General features: G+C 55.4%; 2 protein-coding genes across 12 annotated transcripts; one reads left to right on the forward strand and one right to left on the reverse strand.

Moving 5' to 3' along the window:
• Positions 1–2,362: 2,362 nt before the first annotated feature.
• LOC136301205 (alpha-1,6-mannosyl-glycoprotein 4-beta-N-acetylglucosaminyltransferase-like) lies at positions 2,363–18,538 on the reverse strand. 10 transcript variants are annotated; one of them, XM_066204096.1, is made up of 5 exons: positions 17,437–18,538; positions 15,878–15,959; positions 14,598–14,704; positions 10,407–10,972; positions 2,363–9,456 (listed from the first exon to the last, which is right to left on the reverse strand). In XM_066204096.1, exons 4-5 carry the CDS (start codon positions 10,951–10,953, stop codon positions 8,315–8,317), a joined length of 1,689 nt encoding a protein of 562 aa, XP_066060193.1. In that variant the 5' UTR covers positions 10,954–10,972; positions 14,598–14,704; positions 15,878–15,959; positions 17,437–18,538; the 3' UTR covers positions 2,363–8,314. The 10 variants fall into 10 exon arrangements, with proteins under 10 accessions (XP_066060193.1, XP_066060192.1, XP_066060191.1 ...); XM_066204095.1 differs by having other exon boundaries at positions 15,873–15,959; XM_066204094.1 differs by lacking the exon at positions 15,878–15,959.
• On the forward strand, positions 2,956–6,127 carry TMEM9 (transmembrane protein 9). Of its 2 annotated transcripts, none has more exons than XM_066204106.1 (5): positions 2,956–3,073; positions 3,106–3,235; positions 3,663–3,771; positions 4,652–4,783; positions 5,978–6,127. In XM_066204106.1, exons 1-5 carry the CDS (start codon positions 2,956–2,958, stop codon positions 6,125–6,127), a joined length of 639 nt encoding a protein of 212 aa, XP_066060203.1. The 2 variants fall into 2 exon arrangements, with proteins under 2 accessions (XP_066060203.1, XP_066060202.1); XM_066204105.1 differs by having other exon boundaries at positions 2,956–3,048; positions 3,144–3,235.
• Positions 18,539–18,620: the final 82 nt, after the last annotated feature.

Raw genomic sequence — 18,620 nt, forward strand, 5'->3', positions numbered from 1 at the left:
ACCTGAAGGATCACTGATATCATCTACAACCATAAATCAGCCAAAAACAGAAGCAAGGGCAGCACAGCGGCCCGGGCTTTTCCCTCTGATAGACACAGGACCACCATCGGTGTGAGGGGAGAGCAGGGCCATGACGGGAGAGCGGGGTGTGAGAGGGGAACGGGGACTGGAAGAGGGGCCATGACGGGAGAGTGGGGCCGTGAGGGGAGAGCAGTGTGTGAGGGGCGAACGGGGTCCGTGAGCGAAGAGAGGGACCATTACGGGGGAGTGGGACTATGAGGGGAGAAGGGGCCATGAGGGGAGAACGGGTGTGTGAAGTGAGAAGGGGCTGAGAAGGAGCGGAGCTATCTCGCGGCTCAGCCCCAGGACGGGGCGGCGCTGCCCCGCACGGGCAGCCAGGCGGGAGCTGCCCGGGTCATGTCCGCCGAAGGCCCCCTCGGCAAGGGCAACTCCCGACGCCCCGGACGCCACCGCGTCCCCGCAGCTCTGCAGAGAGCGCGCCCGCCCTGAGCTACCGGCTGGGCCGCCTGTCCTTCGATTGGCCAGCAATGCTGTCTGTCACTTAGCTTCCTGCCCCATAGCCAATGGGCGCGCGGGAAGGGCCGGGGTGGGGTCTGCAGGGCGGGGCCGCGCTTGGGCCGGAGCGAGGGGCAGGTAAGGGGCAGGATGTGGGGCCGGTATGGCCGGGGGCCTGCGGGGCCTCGGGTCCAGGCCTGGCCCTGCTCCGCTCCCCGCAGCCGGGGCGGGGCTGTGCGGGACCCGGGGCTCGGGGGGCGACGGCGGCCTGCACTGCCGGAGGCATCCCGGCTGGGATGGAAGCCCCTGGAGGGCTGAGGGAGCATCCGGGCCTTGGGCGGGAATTGAGGGGTCCGGCCCTGCCTTGGGTCCGGGCCGGTGTCGGAGGTGATTCGAATACAGATCCGGGAAGGGAAACGGGCCGGAGTCTTAGAAGGGCTCCAGGTGATGTTCACAGAATCAATCCCAGAATGGTTTGGGTGGGAAGGAACTGTAAAGCTCATCCAGGCCCAACCGCTGCCATGGGCAAGGACTCCTTCTACGAGACCGGGCTCCTCCAAGCCCCGTGCAGCCTGGCCTTGGACGCTCCCAGGGATGGGGAGATTGAAAGATGAGGTGATTATTGGGCACTCCCAGGGAGAAGGAGCACGGTGTGGTTGTGTGCAGCGGTGCTCTGGACAGCCTTTTGTAGAGGCTCATCCTGGGAGCTGCCACACAGTTACAGCCCCTGAAAATTTCACCTCAACCACATACCCACTGCTGTGCTTACTGCAATAGTGGGTTTTGGTCGAGATGCGGCTGCTTTTGGCTACATTGCTGCTGTGGGGTGGGCAGGTGGTCTGGAAAAAATAGCTCTAAGGCACGTGTGCATGTGTCCCTTTGCTGTCAAATTTGGAGATGAATATGCCTTAATAATCCTTTGTGAGGCTGAGGGTGTTCTGCAGTTCATGGTGCGTGAATTCTGCCCAGGTTCTAAGTTTTTGTTTATGGTGTAACAGATCACATGTTTTCCCTTACTATAATTAATAGTGACATTCATGATATCATACGTTCAGTTCAGATATTCTGAACTGGGCTGAAAGGCTAGAACTGAATTCCAGGTACATGCCCCATTGCTATGTTAAAAATTGAGACAAAAGTCCAGACCCACTTAAAATGGGGAACATGCACTGGGCAGCTCAGATCAGTCCTGTTCCCCAGATGTGTGATGATCTCAAGCCCTGATGTACAGGGGAGTTGCCCTGGAGAGGACAGGACCATTGTTTGCAGAGACTTTTGAAACTGTGGTGCAAAAGCTTAATAGATCAAGGGATGAGGTGATAGGACTGGAATGCATTTTGGAGGTCTTGTTAGAAGTTGCTGGTGTTTTGTTTAGATAAAGAAGAAAGGAACTTGGTGTTTGTAATCCATTATGTGAATTTAAGGTGTTGACATAAGATAAAGCAAAGGGTGACGGAATATTGCAGTGATTTAAATCCCAATGGAATCAGGTCAGGAGATGGAGTACAAGTACCTGGAGTAAGCTGTGGGATTACCTGGGAGCTGATTAACGAAGGTGTGAATTCCCTTCCCCTGCTGAAGCAGCTCTTCCATGCTGTCCCAAGGTCCCCAACACCTGCTCCACCTTTTCTCTCTGACGGTGAACGCCAGCCTGGCCAAGGCCAACTTGCCTTTTGTGGCAGAGGGAATAAATTCATATTCTTACAGATTTGTGGAAGTACATGTCTCCGGAACACGCACACACGGGGGTTGGAAGGAGTTGATCTTTAAGGTCACTTCCAGCCCAAACCATTCTGTGATATGTAGCAAAAGGCATTAATGAATTCACCAAGCTACCGTCTTGAAGTAACTTTAAAATGGGGATTTATTGAACAGGTGTCTTGATATAAAGGAGGTTTAGGAATTGGTTTGGAATACTTAGGAATATTCTATCCCTTTCCCATAGCTCATGACAGGAAAATATGTAATTCCCTTCAGCAGCAAGACTTTGAGTGTCAGAAGATGAATGATTTACCATTCATGACAGTGCAGCAGGGAGCCCCCAGTGTACTGCTTTAGGTCAGTTCTGTGTCTTTTACTGAGCAAAACTGTCAGCACCAAAATATCTGTTGCTGGGCTCCAGGGTAGTAAGAGAGGAACGGGAGGTTTTGTGCAAGTCCAATTGTAAGGAAATCAATATTTTTGCAGGGGTGGGGTGGTTTGGATGTGTGGTTGTACAGGGTTGAAGCTTTTCTGACAGGAGTGTACTTGAGATCTGTCTTAAGTGTTTCCAAGAGTTCCTGGCTGGTATCAGCTGTGATTCAGGAACAAATTTCTTCTTCCTGGGCAAAACAGAGGCAAGTGGGCCAAAAAAAAAAAATCTCTGACTACCTCATTGTGGCTGCTTTCAGCTGAGATGCTCTATCCTGGATGTAGGTTTTGTTCCCTCAGGCTCACAGGATGTTTGCCCAGAGCTCCTGGAACTCTGCGGGCCCCGTGCTGTTGCTGGTGCTTCTGGGCTGTGTCCTGTGTCCCCCAGCACAGGCCAGCAAGGTGGGTGACATGAGCCATGTGTGGGGCACAGCAGAGGCGGGGTGTGAGGGGACAGAGCTGTGTTCCCTCCTTCACATGGCTCCTGTGCCCTGCAGAGCTCTGAGGACATTCGCTGCAAGTGCATCTGCCCCCCGTACCGCAACATCAGCGGGCACATCTACAACAAGAATGTGTCCCAGAAGGACTGGTGAGTGAGTGGGAGCAGTCGCAGGCGTCGGCCCATGACAGCCAAACTCTGGAGTTCCCAGCTGCTGCTGAGGAAGGGATTCCCTGCCTGTATGTTTGTCTGCAGAGGGAGCTGCTTTGGTGGGTGATGTTCAACCCAGGCCAGGGTTTTTAAACAGAAATTGAGGAATCTGGGATGATATGTTAACCCACCACTCTTGGTAGGGTATGCCCTCCAATCCTTTCCACCTGAACTGGATCCCTACAAAAGGCGCTGGGACAGTCTGTCCTGGGGACTTTGGGCCAGCTAGGCGGTGAGGGGTGCTCTTAACACCAGATCAGTGTTATCAGCCTGACAGGAAAGCTGGGACAAAGTCACCCTAGTGTCCTTGCACAGAGCACTGGTTTCACCTTGTGCTGCTGCTGATTGTAGTTTGTTTGTGCTGCAGCAACTGTCTGCACGTCGTGGAGCCCATGCCAGTGCCCGGGAATGACGTGGAGGCCTACTGCCTGCTCTGTGAGTGCAAGTACGAGGAGCGCAGCACCACCACCATCAAGGTACCTGAGCTCAGTCCCCTGCCTGTACCCTACTGCCTGACATGCCACAGCAGCCCAGGGTGACTGCAGTCACTGCCTGTGCCCTGTCCCCTGCTGTGCCCCAGCAGCCCAGGCATTGTCACATTGGTAGGTTCCAGGAGAAGGGCCCAGAAAGAGAAAACTGTCACAGTGAATACGTGGTGCCAGTGCCACAGGCTCACTCTACAACTCTCTGAAAAGAGGCTGTAGCCAGGTGGGGGTTGGCCTCTTCTCCCAGGCAGCCAGTGACAAGATAAGATGGTCTTAAGATGCACCAGGGGAGTTTAGGTTGGACATTAGGAAGAATTTGTTCACTAAAAGGGTGTTGGATACTGGAAGGAGCTGCCCAGGGAGGTGGTGGAGTCACTGCACCTGGAGGTGTTCAAGGAACAATTGGATGTGGCACTGAGTGCTCTGGGCTCTGGGTGACAAGGTGGGAATTGTCACAGATTGGACTCCATGATCTCAGACATCTTTTCCTACCTCAGTGATTTGGGATTCTGTGATTTCTGTGACTTCTGTGATTTCATATCTGAGGCAGGGGCATTCCTGGTAGTGAAGAGCTGTGTGGGAGCCCAGTCTTCTTGCTGGGGATTTGTGACAGTGCCAAGCATCCCTGACAAGGGCCCCATCTCATTGTTCCTTATGTGCAGAACATGCCCTTAGTTGGCACAGTGAGAGCATCAGCACAGTTTGTGCAGTGATGGCACAACCTCAGCCTCCTGGCAAGAGCAAGAGACTCTTGTGAGCTAAATGAGAACAAGAGATCACACATCAGAGGCAGCTGCAAAGGACCTTCCTGATCCCTGTGGTGCTTATCTACACTGCTTATCCTTTCCCCCTGTGCTGTCCTCAACTGCAGGTGATCATCATCATCTACCTGTCAGTGGTGGGGGCCCTGCTGCTCTACATGGCGTTCCTGGTGCTCGTGGACCCCCTGATCCGCAAACCAGACCCCTACACCCAGCCCCTGCACAACGAGGAGGACAGTGAGGTGAGGGGGCAGGGGATGCAGAGGGGGACAGGAGAATGGGGGACAGGGAAACAGTGACCTCCTGCTTGTCTCCTCTCATCCAGTGAGGGACCAGCACTGCTGCTTTGGGGGCACTTAGACAGGTGAACATTTAGACTCAGATCTCTGCAGATCATTCAGAAGCACAAGGAATATTCAAAGCTCTGTGTAATGAGCCCAAGGCATGTCCTGCCCTCAGAGGGAGAGGGGGCTTTGTAGCAACTGGCCTGAATTTCATTTGTCCATCTAGAAGGAACAAAAAGTCAAACAGATTCTGTTTGTGCAGTGCCCCAGGTGGAGTTTTGTGATGCTGAGCTTCCAGGGAAAGATGAGCTTAAGTGTTGGCTGAAACATCTAGACAGAGCATAATTTCATTCAAACGCCATCTTTTTGTGGGATGCTGACATACAAACCATGGGCAAAATGATTAGGATCCAGTAACAAAGAAAGAGCCACTCTCTCCCTCTTCCTCTCTTTGTCAGACACCAGTTTTGGGGGAGGAAATTTCTTGCTGCATAAAATTCATGCAGTGGCAGTACTAGGTTGGACTGTCCTATTTGTACTTTGTTGTGAGTATAAACTATTTGGCCCAATTCCTTCATAGTCAGGTAAGTGAGGAGCAGCTGCTCCAGAGTTCACAGTCCATCCATTGCCTCCCTCTGCTGAAAAGGAGGTCCTGCAGGAGGAGATGAATTGTATCCCAAATTCATGGGTTTGCACCCTGCTGTGCAGAGGTAATTCAGATCTAGACCCAGGTGCACATGGTAAATGCCTGGTGTTAGGTGAGGTTTATATCACTCCAGTATGCTGGACTAAGTCCTCTGGGATAAGCATTGTTCCTGTGCCATGATGGATCTCCATCCATCATCAGCCTGGTTTTAACAGGGGGATGTGGTTCCCTTTGGCACTGTGGCTCCTTGCAGACACCAAGAGGAGATTTCCAGCAGAGCTCTACCCTTCATGCAGTTCTGGGGACTTTTATCTGGAGTCGTGGGTGACGCCCAAGAGCAAGGACTTGGGGGCTGGTGTAGAGGAGCTCTGAAAAGGAGGTTTTTCATCAGAACATCTCAAACCTTGAACTGCTCTTTCAGGTGCAGTTTTTCCCCAAGTCAGCTGTCTCCCTCTGTGCTTGGGCTGGGCACTGCCTGGTCTCCAGCCCCATTCCTTTCCTTGCAGGACACTCGCTCCTTGGCCGCAGTGCCCACCCTGGCTGGTGCCAGGGCCAACACAGTGCTGGAGCGGGTGGAGGGAGCGCAGCAGCGCTGGAAGCGGCAGGTGCAGGAGCAGAGGAAGACTGTGTTCGACCGGCACAAGATGCTGAGCTAGGCCCTGCTGGGCTCCACCACATCAGGACACCCCAGCGTTGGAATGGAACCTCCAACCCTCCCTGATTCACCGTCTCCAGAGGGAGCAGCAGCCCCAAAAGCTTCTCTGATTGCGTCCCCTGCCCTTCCCCTGCCCAGCCACGCTGGCCCCTGGGCTATGGCTGCCATGTGGAGTTTGGCTGAACACAGGACTCCCATCAGCCCACTCCAGCAGGGACAGGGGCTGGGAAGAGAGCACTGGGAGCTGGCTGAGTCTTCCTGGGATAAAAATAGTGGGAGAATTTTGGTGTGAGATAAATTAGGTGATGCTTCTCCAGGATGCAGCAGCCACCTCCTTCTCCTCCTCCAATGTGCACTGATGGTCCCTGGGCATTGTGGTACTGAGCCACGTGCGCAGCACAGGAACAAAGAGGAGGGGGTTTCTGCCAGTGGGTACTGCTGCTTCTGCTTATCCTGATGTAAATGGAGAGATTTCCATACCTCTGGAGTCTGTCCAGGTTTACACCAGCATAACTGACACTGCAGCTTGCTTCTAGGCAGGTGAATATCACGAAACCTGTTAGTACATACATCAGTAAGAGTCCAACAGGTAAAAAGCTGATTTACATTTCTATCTTTTTGTGCTTTACCAGTAGATAAAAGATGAGGTGAAACTTCTCCATTTGTACCCACACTGGTGACTCTTGGTGTTCTCCCAGGGTGGGCAGTGGCATTTCTGTCCAACAGAACTGGGGCAAAGGCTCTCCTGGAGCACTGGAAACATCTGTCAGGGCCCTGGGAAGTGGACATTTGTGCCATTCAGAACACTCCAAGAGCTCTGACAGGACTTGGGCTGTGTGGAGGAAGCTGCAGTGGTTCTGCAGTGTGTATTGATCCCACTGAGAACATCTGGAGTTTACAGTGTAGCACCTCTGTATTAAACGCAGACAAAGATCTACTGAGTGGCTTTTTTTTAGGGGAAGAACCCCATCATACTAGGTCTGGGGCTCTCCATCTGCCTCCCAGTGCCAGCAGGTGAGCTGATGCCACCTCAAGCCAGAGGTATGGTTATGGCACTGCAGGAGTGTCCCTGGCACTGCTCCCTGCTGACAGCAACTGTCCTGCTCCAGGAGAGCCAGGCCTGGAACATGGGCAGACCAGAGTCCTGTCTGGCACAGGTTAGTGACTTAACTTCTCTGGGCTATCCCGTGGGAAAGCTGAACAGACTGGAATTCTTCCTTTGCAGGAAGCTGAGAAATGGTTGCTAAAAGGCTAACTGCGAGAGGTGCCAGTCACTGCCCTGTGTGCTGGGGCCAGCAGCTGCTAGTTGAGCATCCAGCCCTCCAAGATGACCCTAGCAGACAAACCCAAACAGCAGTTTTTGGGAGCCTGTGGGTAACCCAGTTACCCTTCAGCACCTCACTGGACTAAAAAGGACCCAGAGCTTCACATTATACTAGAGGTCACATTTTCCTTGGCTCATCTTTGTTCCCTGATGCTCAATTCTGGGCCTTCCTCCCCGCTGTAGAAGCCCCATCTTGCCTGTCTTTCCCTCTCTGTGTGAATCCCACACGGACACTAGGTGAGGTCCCAGGGAACTGATTTTTTCCCTTCGAGGGCGGGAACAAGCAGCGCTGGTGGGAGGCGCTGCCCAGGGCCAGGCCGATGGGTCCATCTGGTGGCCCCCGATGGGCACCAGGAAATGGCTGGGCATCAGTGCGAGCTTGCTGCTGCCACGAACCTGCTGAGCCTGCAGGGTGAGGAGTTTGGTGAGCAGCACCCCCAGACCTTCCCCTGAGCCCTCCAGGAGCAGCTAGGAAATGGGATCACAGAGGAGGGAGTTAAAAATCAAGAGTTTTGGAAAAAGTTAGAAAACTTAAAGCAGGTAGGCTTTGCAGAGGGGCTGCAAAAAATACCACTGCCTGATCAATTACCTGGTTTGTTAATTAGCTGATTAGCATCATACTCCCCGGGAGGAAAGGTTTTCCTACTGCCCAGCCTTTAATTCCCAAGCCCTTTCACCTTCCTGTGCCCCCTTAGTGGGACATCCCCCAGCAGGCACATCCTGATGGGCCCCCTTCCCAGACCCACCCACAACCCACAGCAGTTGGGGCAGTAGGAGTCAATGACTTCATTTCTTATCCAGAAAAATGAAGGACCTCCTAGAACCAAATCCAGCCGCTTTGACATCCTGCCAGAGGTGGTGTGCTCAAGTGCCTGCTGTGGTCCAGATGTCGATGCTCTGGATGATGAGCCACTCACTTTGGTCCTGGGTCACCCGGATCCTCACACACTCCACGGGCCCGGGCAGGACACTCTCCAAACCCCGCTGATCCAGGGTCCCCTTCTCAAAGGAACCCACGGGGATGTAGGAGGAGCAGTCCTGGCTGCGGTCCTGGTGCCGGCCCAGCTCCAGCAGCCCTGCACGCAGGAAATCGCCTGGGTGCTCCACGGAGCCTGTGCGCACCCGGACACGGCTGACTTGGGCTGGCTGCTGGAACACAATGGAAAAAGTACTGCCAGCTGCTGGGTCTTTGCCCCAAAAGTACCCCTGTGTTGAGCCGTAGGCCTTGAGGGGCTCGTAGTTCTTGAAGATTGACATGTTGGTGTACAGGGATGCTGGCGGGTTGTCCGGGAGGTCCAAGGCATCAGCCTGGAAATCCTCATCCTCCAGGCGGTTGACGGTGCCCTGGAAGGAGGAGTAGAGGCCCATGTGCTGGAAGAGGGATGGCTTGAAGTGGATCGCATCCTTCTGGGTGAGCAGTTGGCGGAAGTGGACCAGCAGCCAGTCACAGGGCATTTCCTGATAGAAGAGGAGGAGGAAGCAAGCCAGGCGAGGAAGGTCACTGGAGCGGTAGAGCTTTCCAATGTAGCCCAGCTTGGAGAATTCGAGGGTGGCCCAGTTGGAGCCCTCCTGGGAAGCCAGTGCCCTGCGGATGGCTGTTAGGAAGGACCTGGCACTCCACACATCGTCCTCGATCATCAGATAGTAGGAGGAGAGGTTGGCAGCGAAGCTGAGCAGGAAGGCGTAGTCTACATTCTGCTTGGAGCGGAACCTCACCCGCTCCTCTGCATCGTTGAAGTTCCTCTTCAGGCCTTCCAGGGTGGGGTAGAACTTGGGGGGAATGTGGATGAGCAGGAGCTGGCCCAGGAGGATGTGACGAGCAAACTTCTGGGCGATGATGGCAGCAACACGCACGTTCCAGCCAGGATCAGTGTCAGCCAGGTGCACCACCACCACCATCTCCTGTAGTTCCTCCTCTGTGGACTGGCTGAAGAGGGACTGGAGTGTGGCCAGGAGGTAGAAACCACGCGGCCTCTGCACAGATGCCATTCCCACTGCCAGGAATTCTGCAAGGCAAAGGAAAAGCATGAACAGGTAGAGGGATGACCTGGGATCACCACAGTGATGTTCTTCCCTGCAAGATGTAATGAAAGGGCTCCAAAAACCTTTTCCCATGGCCAGCCTGCAGGGTCAGTGCTGTTTGTAACCTCATGTCTACGGCTGGTGGGTCCTTCCTGAAGCTGAAGCCTTCAGCGTCTCAGGAGGGACCCAAAATTGACTCAAATGGCAGCAAGAGGCAGGCTGAGGAGGCAGGGGCTCCTCTGAAGAAATATTCCTGAAAAACACCTTCAAAAAACCAAGCCCAGGCAAGTAACAGTACAGAGAGAGTCTATAGGGCAGGAATGGCTTATTGGTATGGCTGCACATCCTGGAAGCATTACCCACTCCACACCTTATGGAGATGCACCCGCACTGGGATCAGGTACCTTCTGTCCGCCCCATGGCCCAGCACTGGCTGCCTTGGTTCAGCTTCTCTTCCTGCCAGTCAGGACAGCACAGCCTCACAGGTTGCCCTCAGCTCCTTCACACAGGGTTTGCATGGGAATTGCTTCTTGGTGCACCTGTCCAAGAGCTTGGCCCACTTCTCCCACACTGTGGGGTTGTCCCAGTGGTCCAGCTCACCATCTCCACTGGAACCTCAACCCCAGGGAGAGGGGATCTCAGCAACCCTCCCCAGGGAAGTCTGAAAAGCCCAAAACACCTGTGGTCACTCCAGTCCCAAGGCGCAGAAACATGGACCCTGCATGGAGCACGTGGAGCTTCTCCAACTCCTCCATCCCAAGAGTGAGCAGTGAAGGTTGTGGAGGTTTTGGAGGAAGTTGTGGGCAGGTCCCCACCCAAAAAGGCTGGACACAGCCCCTCCCTGCCCCAGCAGCACTGAGGGGGCAGGTCCGTGCTGGGACATGCAGCTGTGCACACCCAGATGTGCACACCCAGAGGGTCCAGGACCACTCACTTCTTTGGGGAGCCAGGAAGCCAGCAAGGATCTGGTATGAGACGTTGTGGAGTGTAGAGAGCTTGACTGTGTCCCTGAAGATGTGCTGGGCTCCCTCCGGATGCAGCAGCTGCAGGATCGTGTCAGGAGCCAGGCCCCTGAGCTCCACCTGCATGGGAGCCACAGACAACCAGGTCACATCCAAGAGCACCACGCAGTAAGGGCAGATGACAACAGGGGGACCCAGAAGCGAAGGGGAGCCCCTGTCCTGCCCTCCCAACTCCTGGATCAGGGGGGTACAGCTACCCAGGGGAACCCTAAGGAGAGGAGAAGACAGAGCTGGGGGTTGGGGGTGACATGGGGCAGGGAAGAGAGCAGAGCTGAGGTGGGGGCCCATGTGGGGCAGGAAGGAATAGAGGATGCTCCAGTGACCTCTCCAGTGGGACATCACTGGTTGGGGACTCACCTCCAGGGGATCCTGTTTCTGCCGGCTGCCCCCATGGAGGAGGAGGAGGAGGAAAGAGGCAGCGAGCAGAACCGTGAGGGAGCGTTTCAGAGAGCATCGCATGGCCCCTATTGGCTGAGGCCTGGGGAGAGGGGACATGTCAGGGCACAACTTTGGGAAAGCTAACACCTCCTGGATGGGACAGGATACACCCCTGGGACTGCCCCCCTGCCCCAAACACCCACAGGTGCACACCTAGGAGCAGCCACGGGGCATCAGGGGACACTTGTGCACTGTCCGCTTTGGGCAGGTAGGGACAGGGACATCCCAACCTGACCAGGACAAAATCTGCCAGGTACAGAATCCCCCCAAACCAGCCCAAGGACACCTCAGCGGCCCTGGGACACTCCAAGCAGCAACCTGGAGTTGGAGGCGGAAGGAATACAGGTGACAGTGCCTCAGGAAAAACTTTCAGGTTGTGGGGACACCCCAGGACCAGTCACCAACACCCCAGGACTTGTCACCAAGCTCTGGGAAACACTCAGGTCTCAAATGGGCCCAGGCTGCTCTTCCAGCACTGTCAGGAGGAAGCAGCTCCCCATCTTCCTCCAGGCAGGCACCAGCTCACCCTGTCTCAGCCCCAACCCCTACTTGGTAGGACAAGAAAGGCGTCCCTGAGGGGACAGTGTCACCTTCAAGGAAGTTGCAGTGAACTTGAGATATTTTACCTTGTAGCAGAGGTGTGGCAGGAAGCTAAAAGGCTCCTGTGTTTGCCTGGGGTTTTTCCATTATGAATATGACAGTGCTGCCCTAAAGAGGAGCAGCTAAGCCCAGGCAAGTGGCCAGCCTGACTCTCAGCCCCATCCAAACTGCTCACAGTGCCTTGGCTTGGTCAAAGCAGCTTTGAATGCAACTGTGGAGGAAAAGCCCTCCTAAGCCTTCCCAAACCAAGGCTGGGCTGTCCAGGACTGCACCCTAAACACCTTCCTGCCCCAACAGCTCCTCTGAGGCCACTGCTCCGGAGCGTGTGCTGGGCTTATTTTAAGGAGAACCCTCCAGTTTTTGTGCACAGGAGTCCTTTGGAAGGGCTGGCAGCTCTTCAAGAGGCTGGCGCCGATCAGGTGCCCCTGATCCGATCCACAGCCACTCTGTCCTTGGAGCACTGACCCCGCCCAGGGACACAGCTCCTTCCTTGGAGATAAACATTTGGAGCCAGAGGGCTGTGCTCCCAGGCAGGGCAGTAGTGACTCCCGGCAGAAACAAGCTACTTGGAGCTGCTCAAAATTTCTGTCCGGGTCCCAACTGAGAGTGGGGCCTCTCCATCCCTTACAGCTCTGGAGACATGGGGGACCTCACCAGCTCAGAGGGGAGCATTAGGGATCTGTCTGAGCCACGGGAACATCACACGCTGACACCACCCTGGCCGTGGATTTCCAGACTCTGACCTCTCGGATCTATCTGCGGGGTGAGCTGGGATGGGCTAGGCTTGGCCACATGCCAGGCTGGGCATTTTGCCACTCTGGGTGGCCAAAGATTTTCCTGGCTGCTGGAGAATATCTGACTGCCAATGGCCCATCCTGCATAGAAAACAAGATGCTGCTCAGCATCCCAGCTCTCACAGGCAGCAACTTCACCCAGGGAGCAGGCAGCCCATGGGGAACAGGGTTCACAGGCACAGAACAGAAGGTAACGAGTGCAGCCCCATAATTAGCACCCTAATTGGCTTTGGATTTCTGCCACCATGGAGGAACAAAGCAGCCCAGGTAAGTGGGCACAACAAGGGGTGCAGCATCCTCCTGCTGCAGCTCAAAGTGCCTCCACAGATTATCCCTGTCCCCCCACTCTGCTCCAAGGACCTCATGCACCTTCGCCACAGCTCAGCATCCCACTGCAGATGTCCCCAAAAACCACCCCGCCACGGGGACATTGGCCAGGAGGAGCTGAAAGCCACTTGCTTGGAGCCAAAGTCCTCCCCAGCCTCAGTGCAGGGCAGGGGGAGGGAATAGTCCATTTCCAGCCTCAGTCCCAGCAGGCTCCGAGGAAATTCCCGGTGTGCAGACAGCTCCAGCTGCTTCCGCCAGCACTGGGGAGAGCAAGGCTGCTTGCACGAGGAGGAAGAACAGCAAGGGCTTCCTTCCCACTGCCAGGAACGGCCTTCCATGCTGGGGGAAACTGAGGCACAGACAAAGGCTACATCACAGCAGAGTAAACAGCTCTCCTGCAGCACAGCTCAGTGCCATACCCTGGGGGTCCCCAGGATGGAAAGGGGTGGGATAGACCCCAGCACCAGAAATGGATGGGGGACACTGCAAACTGTGGCAGCACAACGTCCCTCATGGGCAAATTGTGGCCATTCAGGGCTGTGTGGAATGGGGGCTCCTGGGCCCCCTGGGAGTCAGACAAAGGTCTGGCCCCACTCTCCGTGGGTGTCTCTGCTCCAGGGGTTGTCCCACAGGGACAGAGGAGGGGAAATGCCCTGTTCCAGCAGCACAAGGCTCCGGGGGCCAAAGCTTTCGGTCAGCTCAGGTGTGCCACAGCACAGAGGGTCCCTGCAGGGAGGGACACTTACACCAATCCTGTCCCCACTGCTGACAACTGGGGAACTCCCAGCCCAGCCCCCTACCCTCACCCCCGGGTCCCCAGGCACCCTCTGGATGCACCCGCCAAGGGCAGAGACTCACGGGTGGGCGGCAGCCTCGCCTCTCCAGGGTGCTCGGCCCCGGCAACTTCCCCGGGCTGGCCAGAGTGGATTCTCGCCCGTCAAAGCCCCACCCCGAGTCCTTGCCTGCCTCCCGCAGAGGAGGAGCGTCCACTGGCAGCCTCTGCCCCAGAAGCTTCGGAGAACCGGCCTGGCTGGCGGGGACCCAGGTGGGACGGGCCAAGGGCTCCCAGTCCACCGTGGGAACTGTGGCAGCCTCACAGATGGGCATCCCAGGATAGCATCAGCCGTGTCCCACCGACTCCATCCTCGCAGGCAGCTCCAGTCCCCCAGGCAGCACCAAGCCCTGCTGGGGCTCTTGCCAAGCCTCAGCATCCCAAACTCTGGCACGAACTTGCCGCTTTACCGAGCCAGGAGCTGGCGACACGGAGCTGGCACAGCTTTTTGCCCATTTATCTTCCAGCTCTTGTGCTGAGGTGGCAAAAACCTCCGGGGCTCCAGAGCCCGAGGACAGAACCTGGATCCCACCCAGGATGTAGCCCCAGGGCATCACAGCTTCCCCACACACTCCAGCTTCTCACTGGAGGATTGGGCATCACAGCTGGGCTGGGAATGAAGCCCCTTCTGATCCCAATGAACCATTGTGGGCCACATGGGGCCCTTCTGTGGCCCGGTTTGTTCCTCCACCATCCAAGCCTTTTCTCCCACTGCTTCCCTCCTCCAGACCCAGAGCAGGAACATGGCTCTGGAGCATCCACGAGTCACCAACGGCATCACTTGTCCCCAGCTCCCAACCAGATCAGCTCCTTCACACATGGCAACTCACCCACAGCATCCCAGTGGAGAGGAAATCCCTTCCCTTCCCTTCCCTTCCCTTCCCTTCCCTTCCCTTCCCTTCCCTTCCCTTCCCTTCCCTTCCCTTCCCTTCCCTTCCCTTCCCTTCCCTTCCCTTCCCTTCCCTTCCCTTCCCTTCCCTTCCCTTCCCTTCCCTTCCCTTCCCTTCCCTTCCCTTCCCTTCCCTTCCCTTCCCTTCCCTTCCCCCCACCCTATTTATTCACACAGAAGCGTGGATCCCACTTCCCTCCTTGCCAGCCTGGACCTCTCCTACCTTCAGGGAGGGCTCACGTCTCTTGCCAGGCTGTCTTCTACAAATCCCCCATGACGACTTCCAGCCCCAGTTGCTCCCCGTGGGAGCACACGGAGCCTGGGACACCTCTGTGAGAGAGAGGTAAGGTAGGGCAGGAAGCAGGTGATGGTGCTGGGAAGGTGGAAGAGACATTCCCAGGCTCCTGGATCTGCTGGCTTTCACTTTTCCTACATTGTTTGGGTTTAAATCCTTACATTCCTATGCTGACTGTCCCAGTGGGGTCCCAGGGGCTCAGTGGGGACACCCCACCTGCACTGGAGCAGAGGCAGCCCCTGGGCAGGGGCTGGAGGACTCCAGGAGGGCCAAGGGAGCCAGGACAGTGCAGCCCAGCAGAGCTTTGCTGCTCAGTGGCCCAGGGTGGGAAGGACCGTGTGGTTTGGTGGCAGCTGCAGGAGGGGGAGAGCTTTTCTCACCACAGCTGCCCCTGACCCCACCCCTGCACAAGAAGGAAACCTGGTCCTTCCTGCCTCCGCAGGAAGGAAGTGGGCTGTGACACCCAGCAGAGCCCTGGGTCCCCAGCGCTCGGGGTGCAGCAGCTCTGCCACAGAACAGCCAGCACTGCCAAGGGGAGCAGCAGAGCCACCAAATTCCCTGTTGATCCCCACAGGCCACTTCAGGGTGCAGTACTAGGGCAGGATTTGGCCCTCTCCAGGCACATCCACGAGCCTGCCTGGAGCAGGAAAGGAATCCACAGCTAGGACACAGCTCCTGGTGCCCAGGCAAACATCCTGAGGTCCTCTTGCCCTCAAAGCAGTTGCCACAAGCCCAGCCTGAGCCAGTTCATCCAGCCATCCCTTTGTGCTATGGAGCAAGTCCCAAATGGTGTTTGGGTGCCAAAACAGGGTCCCTCCACCTGCCCCCCTGTGAGGGCCACAGCACAGCCCCAGTGCCTGGAACCAACCAGAGCCTGGCACCCAAAGCTGCTCTCAAACCTCCCTCTGGCCCCAAGCCCAAACACGTTCTGCTCACCGAAATATTTGAGAAACAGGGAGGTGGCTGAAATGAGGCTAAAAGGCACATTTTTGCTTGCTTTCAGAATAAGCTGAAGAAGAAAGAGAAGTGCCATGTGCAAAGGCTGCTCTGAGAGGGCCCTGTGGCTGCAGAGGCACACCCAGCTCAGGGGGCCAGGGAGGACCAGTTCCCCCAGTTGGGGCCAGAGCAGAAGGACTGGAATGGGATAGGTACAAGGGGACCTACAGCAGGCCCAGCCCCCTTCCCCAAGCCCCCAGGCCTCACCTTACCCAGCTCAGCTCCTGTTGGACACTGAATCCCTGACAAGGACAGGAGGAGGGTGAGAGTGATGGCCAAGTCTTCCTGTTTCCCCTAGGAAACCAGAGCCAGGCAGGATCTGTTTACAGCCCTTCCATTATTCAGCAGCAGTACAAAGCAAAGGTAGAACAGGGCCTCACACAGCAGGGAGAGCACAGGGAGAGCCATCATGATGCTGATCTGGGGCTCCATTTCCACACCACCGAGGACCCCTCTGAGCCATGTCCTACAGAGACGGGTGACACCAAACCACAGCCACTCCTGCAGATGCACTCACTGCATCCCACCGTGGCGGACACTCCCGAGGACTTTTTTGGCAATCAAGCTTCAAGAGAGGCTGAGCTTGGGGGCCAGGGTGGGAATCCCCTGCTCGGGACTGAGCTTTGGTGTCACTCCCTCACTGAGCAAACCTCAGCCCAGGGTTTAGGGTCTGATGCTCTGGGTAAGGACCAAGGGGAACACCTGCACTTGCAGCTCTACAGAGAGGCAGAATGCCTCCTCTACAGCAGTCCTGCCACTCCCCAGCCTCCCAACATGGATCAGAACATGTTCCCAATTCCTGCCAGCACTGCTGATCAGCACAGCTCCAGCACCAGGATCACCAGGAGCTTTGTAAACTAAAAGACTGAGAATCGTTCTTGTACATTTTATACATTCCAGCCTAGAAAAAGCCTGGCCTGGGGTGGGTACCTCTGGCTTAGGGGCATCTGTCTGTATCTAAATATCCATATTTGAATCCAGCAAGTCTGTTGGAAGCAGGAAACATCCCATCCACCTGCTTCTTGCTGTCAGAGCCTGTGCCGCCTGCTCTGGCTGCACCGCTTGGGATCAGCCAAGGAATTCTGGGAGCTGCCAAGAACCTCTGCCCCCTGATCAGAAGGTATTCCTGCTTTGCCAGATGGCAGGAACACACAGCCCTAGGAGCTGTCCTGTAGCTCTGCACAGGAGCCAAGGCAGGGTCCAGGCTGCCGTTTCCAGCCCCGCTCAGCTGGAACAGCTCCCCACAGGTAAGGGCACAGCCTCACACAGACACCAGCCTGCTCCATGCTCCTGCCATCAGCCTGAGCCAGGAACCAAACTCTCTTCTCCCACCCTCCAGACCCTGCATAACCAGCAATCACCAGGCACATAGCCTTGGCATCATCACTGAGGGAGTCTTCAGGGAATGTAGCAGAAAACAGCCTGAAGAAATCAGAACCAGGCTCTGAGTAAGCTGCCACCTCCCTCCAAGACAACCAGAAACTGCGGCCTGACCACGTTTCACTGCCTGAGCTTCACCATCTGTCCCTCAGTTCAGTGGTGCCTAACCCCATAGCAAAACCAAGATTGTTGTTCCCCACTGCCTGGCGCAGCTTCCTTGGGGATGGAGCCCCTGCTGCCATTACACACAGCTCCAGCCCCAACCCTGTCCTGCCTCTCCTCTACCACAGCCCAGGCCAGGCTCTGCTCTCATGGCAGCTCCAAGAGCACAGGGAACGCACATTTTTCTTGCCTTTTATCTCTACTAAACCAATTTAACTTCAAAACTTACCTGGTGGCATCAACAGAACTTCAGCAGTGGTGGAACGGGGAACTGTGAGGCAGGAGCTGTCCCAAATGTGTTTGAAGTCAAGATGAGGAGCCTCCAACACAGATCCAAGGTTGGGACAGATGTCCTTAGTGGTGACTTACAGAGTGGCAGAGGCACATGCAAGAAACTCCTGAGCAGCTACACCAGAGACATGTGGGGTCACAGAATCACGGGATATTCTGAGCTGGAAGGGACCCACAAAGACCACCGAGTCCAAACGGAGATGGCAGAAGTCCCTCTCCTTCAGGAGCTTCACTGAATGTTCTACACAGACAAAACGCTGTTCCTCCTGCTTGGGACCGGATGTGATGTGCAGTAGGACTGAGGAGCTGATATGTGACAGGCAGCAAAGCTCAGTCCAGGGTCTGTATTTGCACAGCTGCTCCCCTGCCCTGCAGCACTTCCTCCTCTGCACCTCCCCAGGAGCCATGTGTTCAATTAAACCTCCAGCCCAGTTCATTCTGGTCAGACCATACTACTGAGAGGCCCAGTCCCTGCACCCCTCACTTCTCAGGCAGCCCAGAGACACAGGAAGTTTCAGGGTTGCTTCTTCCTCACAGAAATCAATTTGTTTAGTCAAAAACCGTATCAGTGGCTGCCTGGGGGCTTTCAACAGAAAAAAAAATTCACACTGCTCTTTGAAAAGACACAGAGTCAAGTCCTTCATCACTGCTTCAGTTATTTTAGTTTATCCCATCCTCTCCCTCCCTGTTAATGTTCTCTGAAAAGCACCTTCTGGTTTTAAAAGTTTAGCTCTTCTTTTCAAAGAAAAACACCAGTGTGAGAACTTGGGTAGTTTTACATTCAAGTGAGACTTTTGCCTTACAATTCCTCTTTGAAGTAATTCCTTTGTTCGATCATTTATGCCTTTTTCTTTCCTTAAACTTGGATCTGCTGGGCTGGGAATTAAGATTATTGTTGATCACTGCTGTCTTGCTCACTGCTTCTCAGACACTCTAATATCACACTGTGCATGAATGCAATCCTGCTGCAATAAAACAAACATGGATTTTTTTGAAAGTTGTTCCTGTAAAGCAAAATGGAAAGCTCTTGGAAAGCCAAACCTCCTGCTTCTTCCTGAACAAGAGAACACAGGACCACTTTGATTAGCACCAAAAGGATTTTAAATGAACAGTTCCAGGGAG

The sequence above is a fragment of the Chamaea fasciata genome, unplaced genomic scaffold (genome assembly GCF_029207755.1).
Source record: "Chamaea fasciata isolate MVZ Bird 193981 ecotype frontalis unplaced genomic scaffold, bChaFas1.0.hap1 SCAF_25, whole genome shotgun sequence".
Classification (NCBI taxonomy): domain Eukaryota; kingdom Metazoa; phylum Chordata; class Aves; order Passeriformes; family Sylviidae; genus Chamaea; species Chamaea fasciata.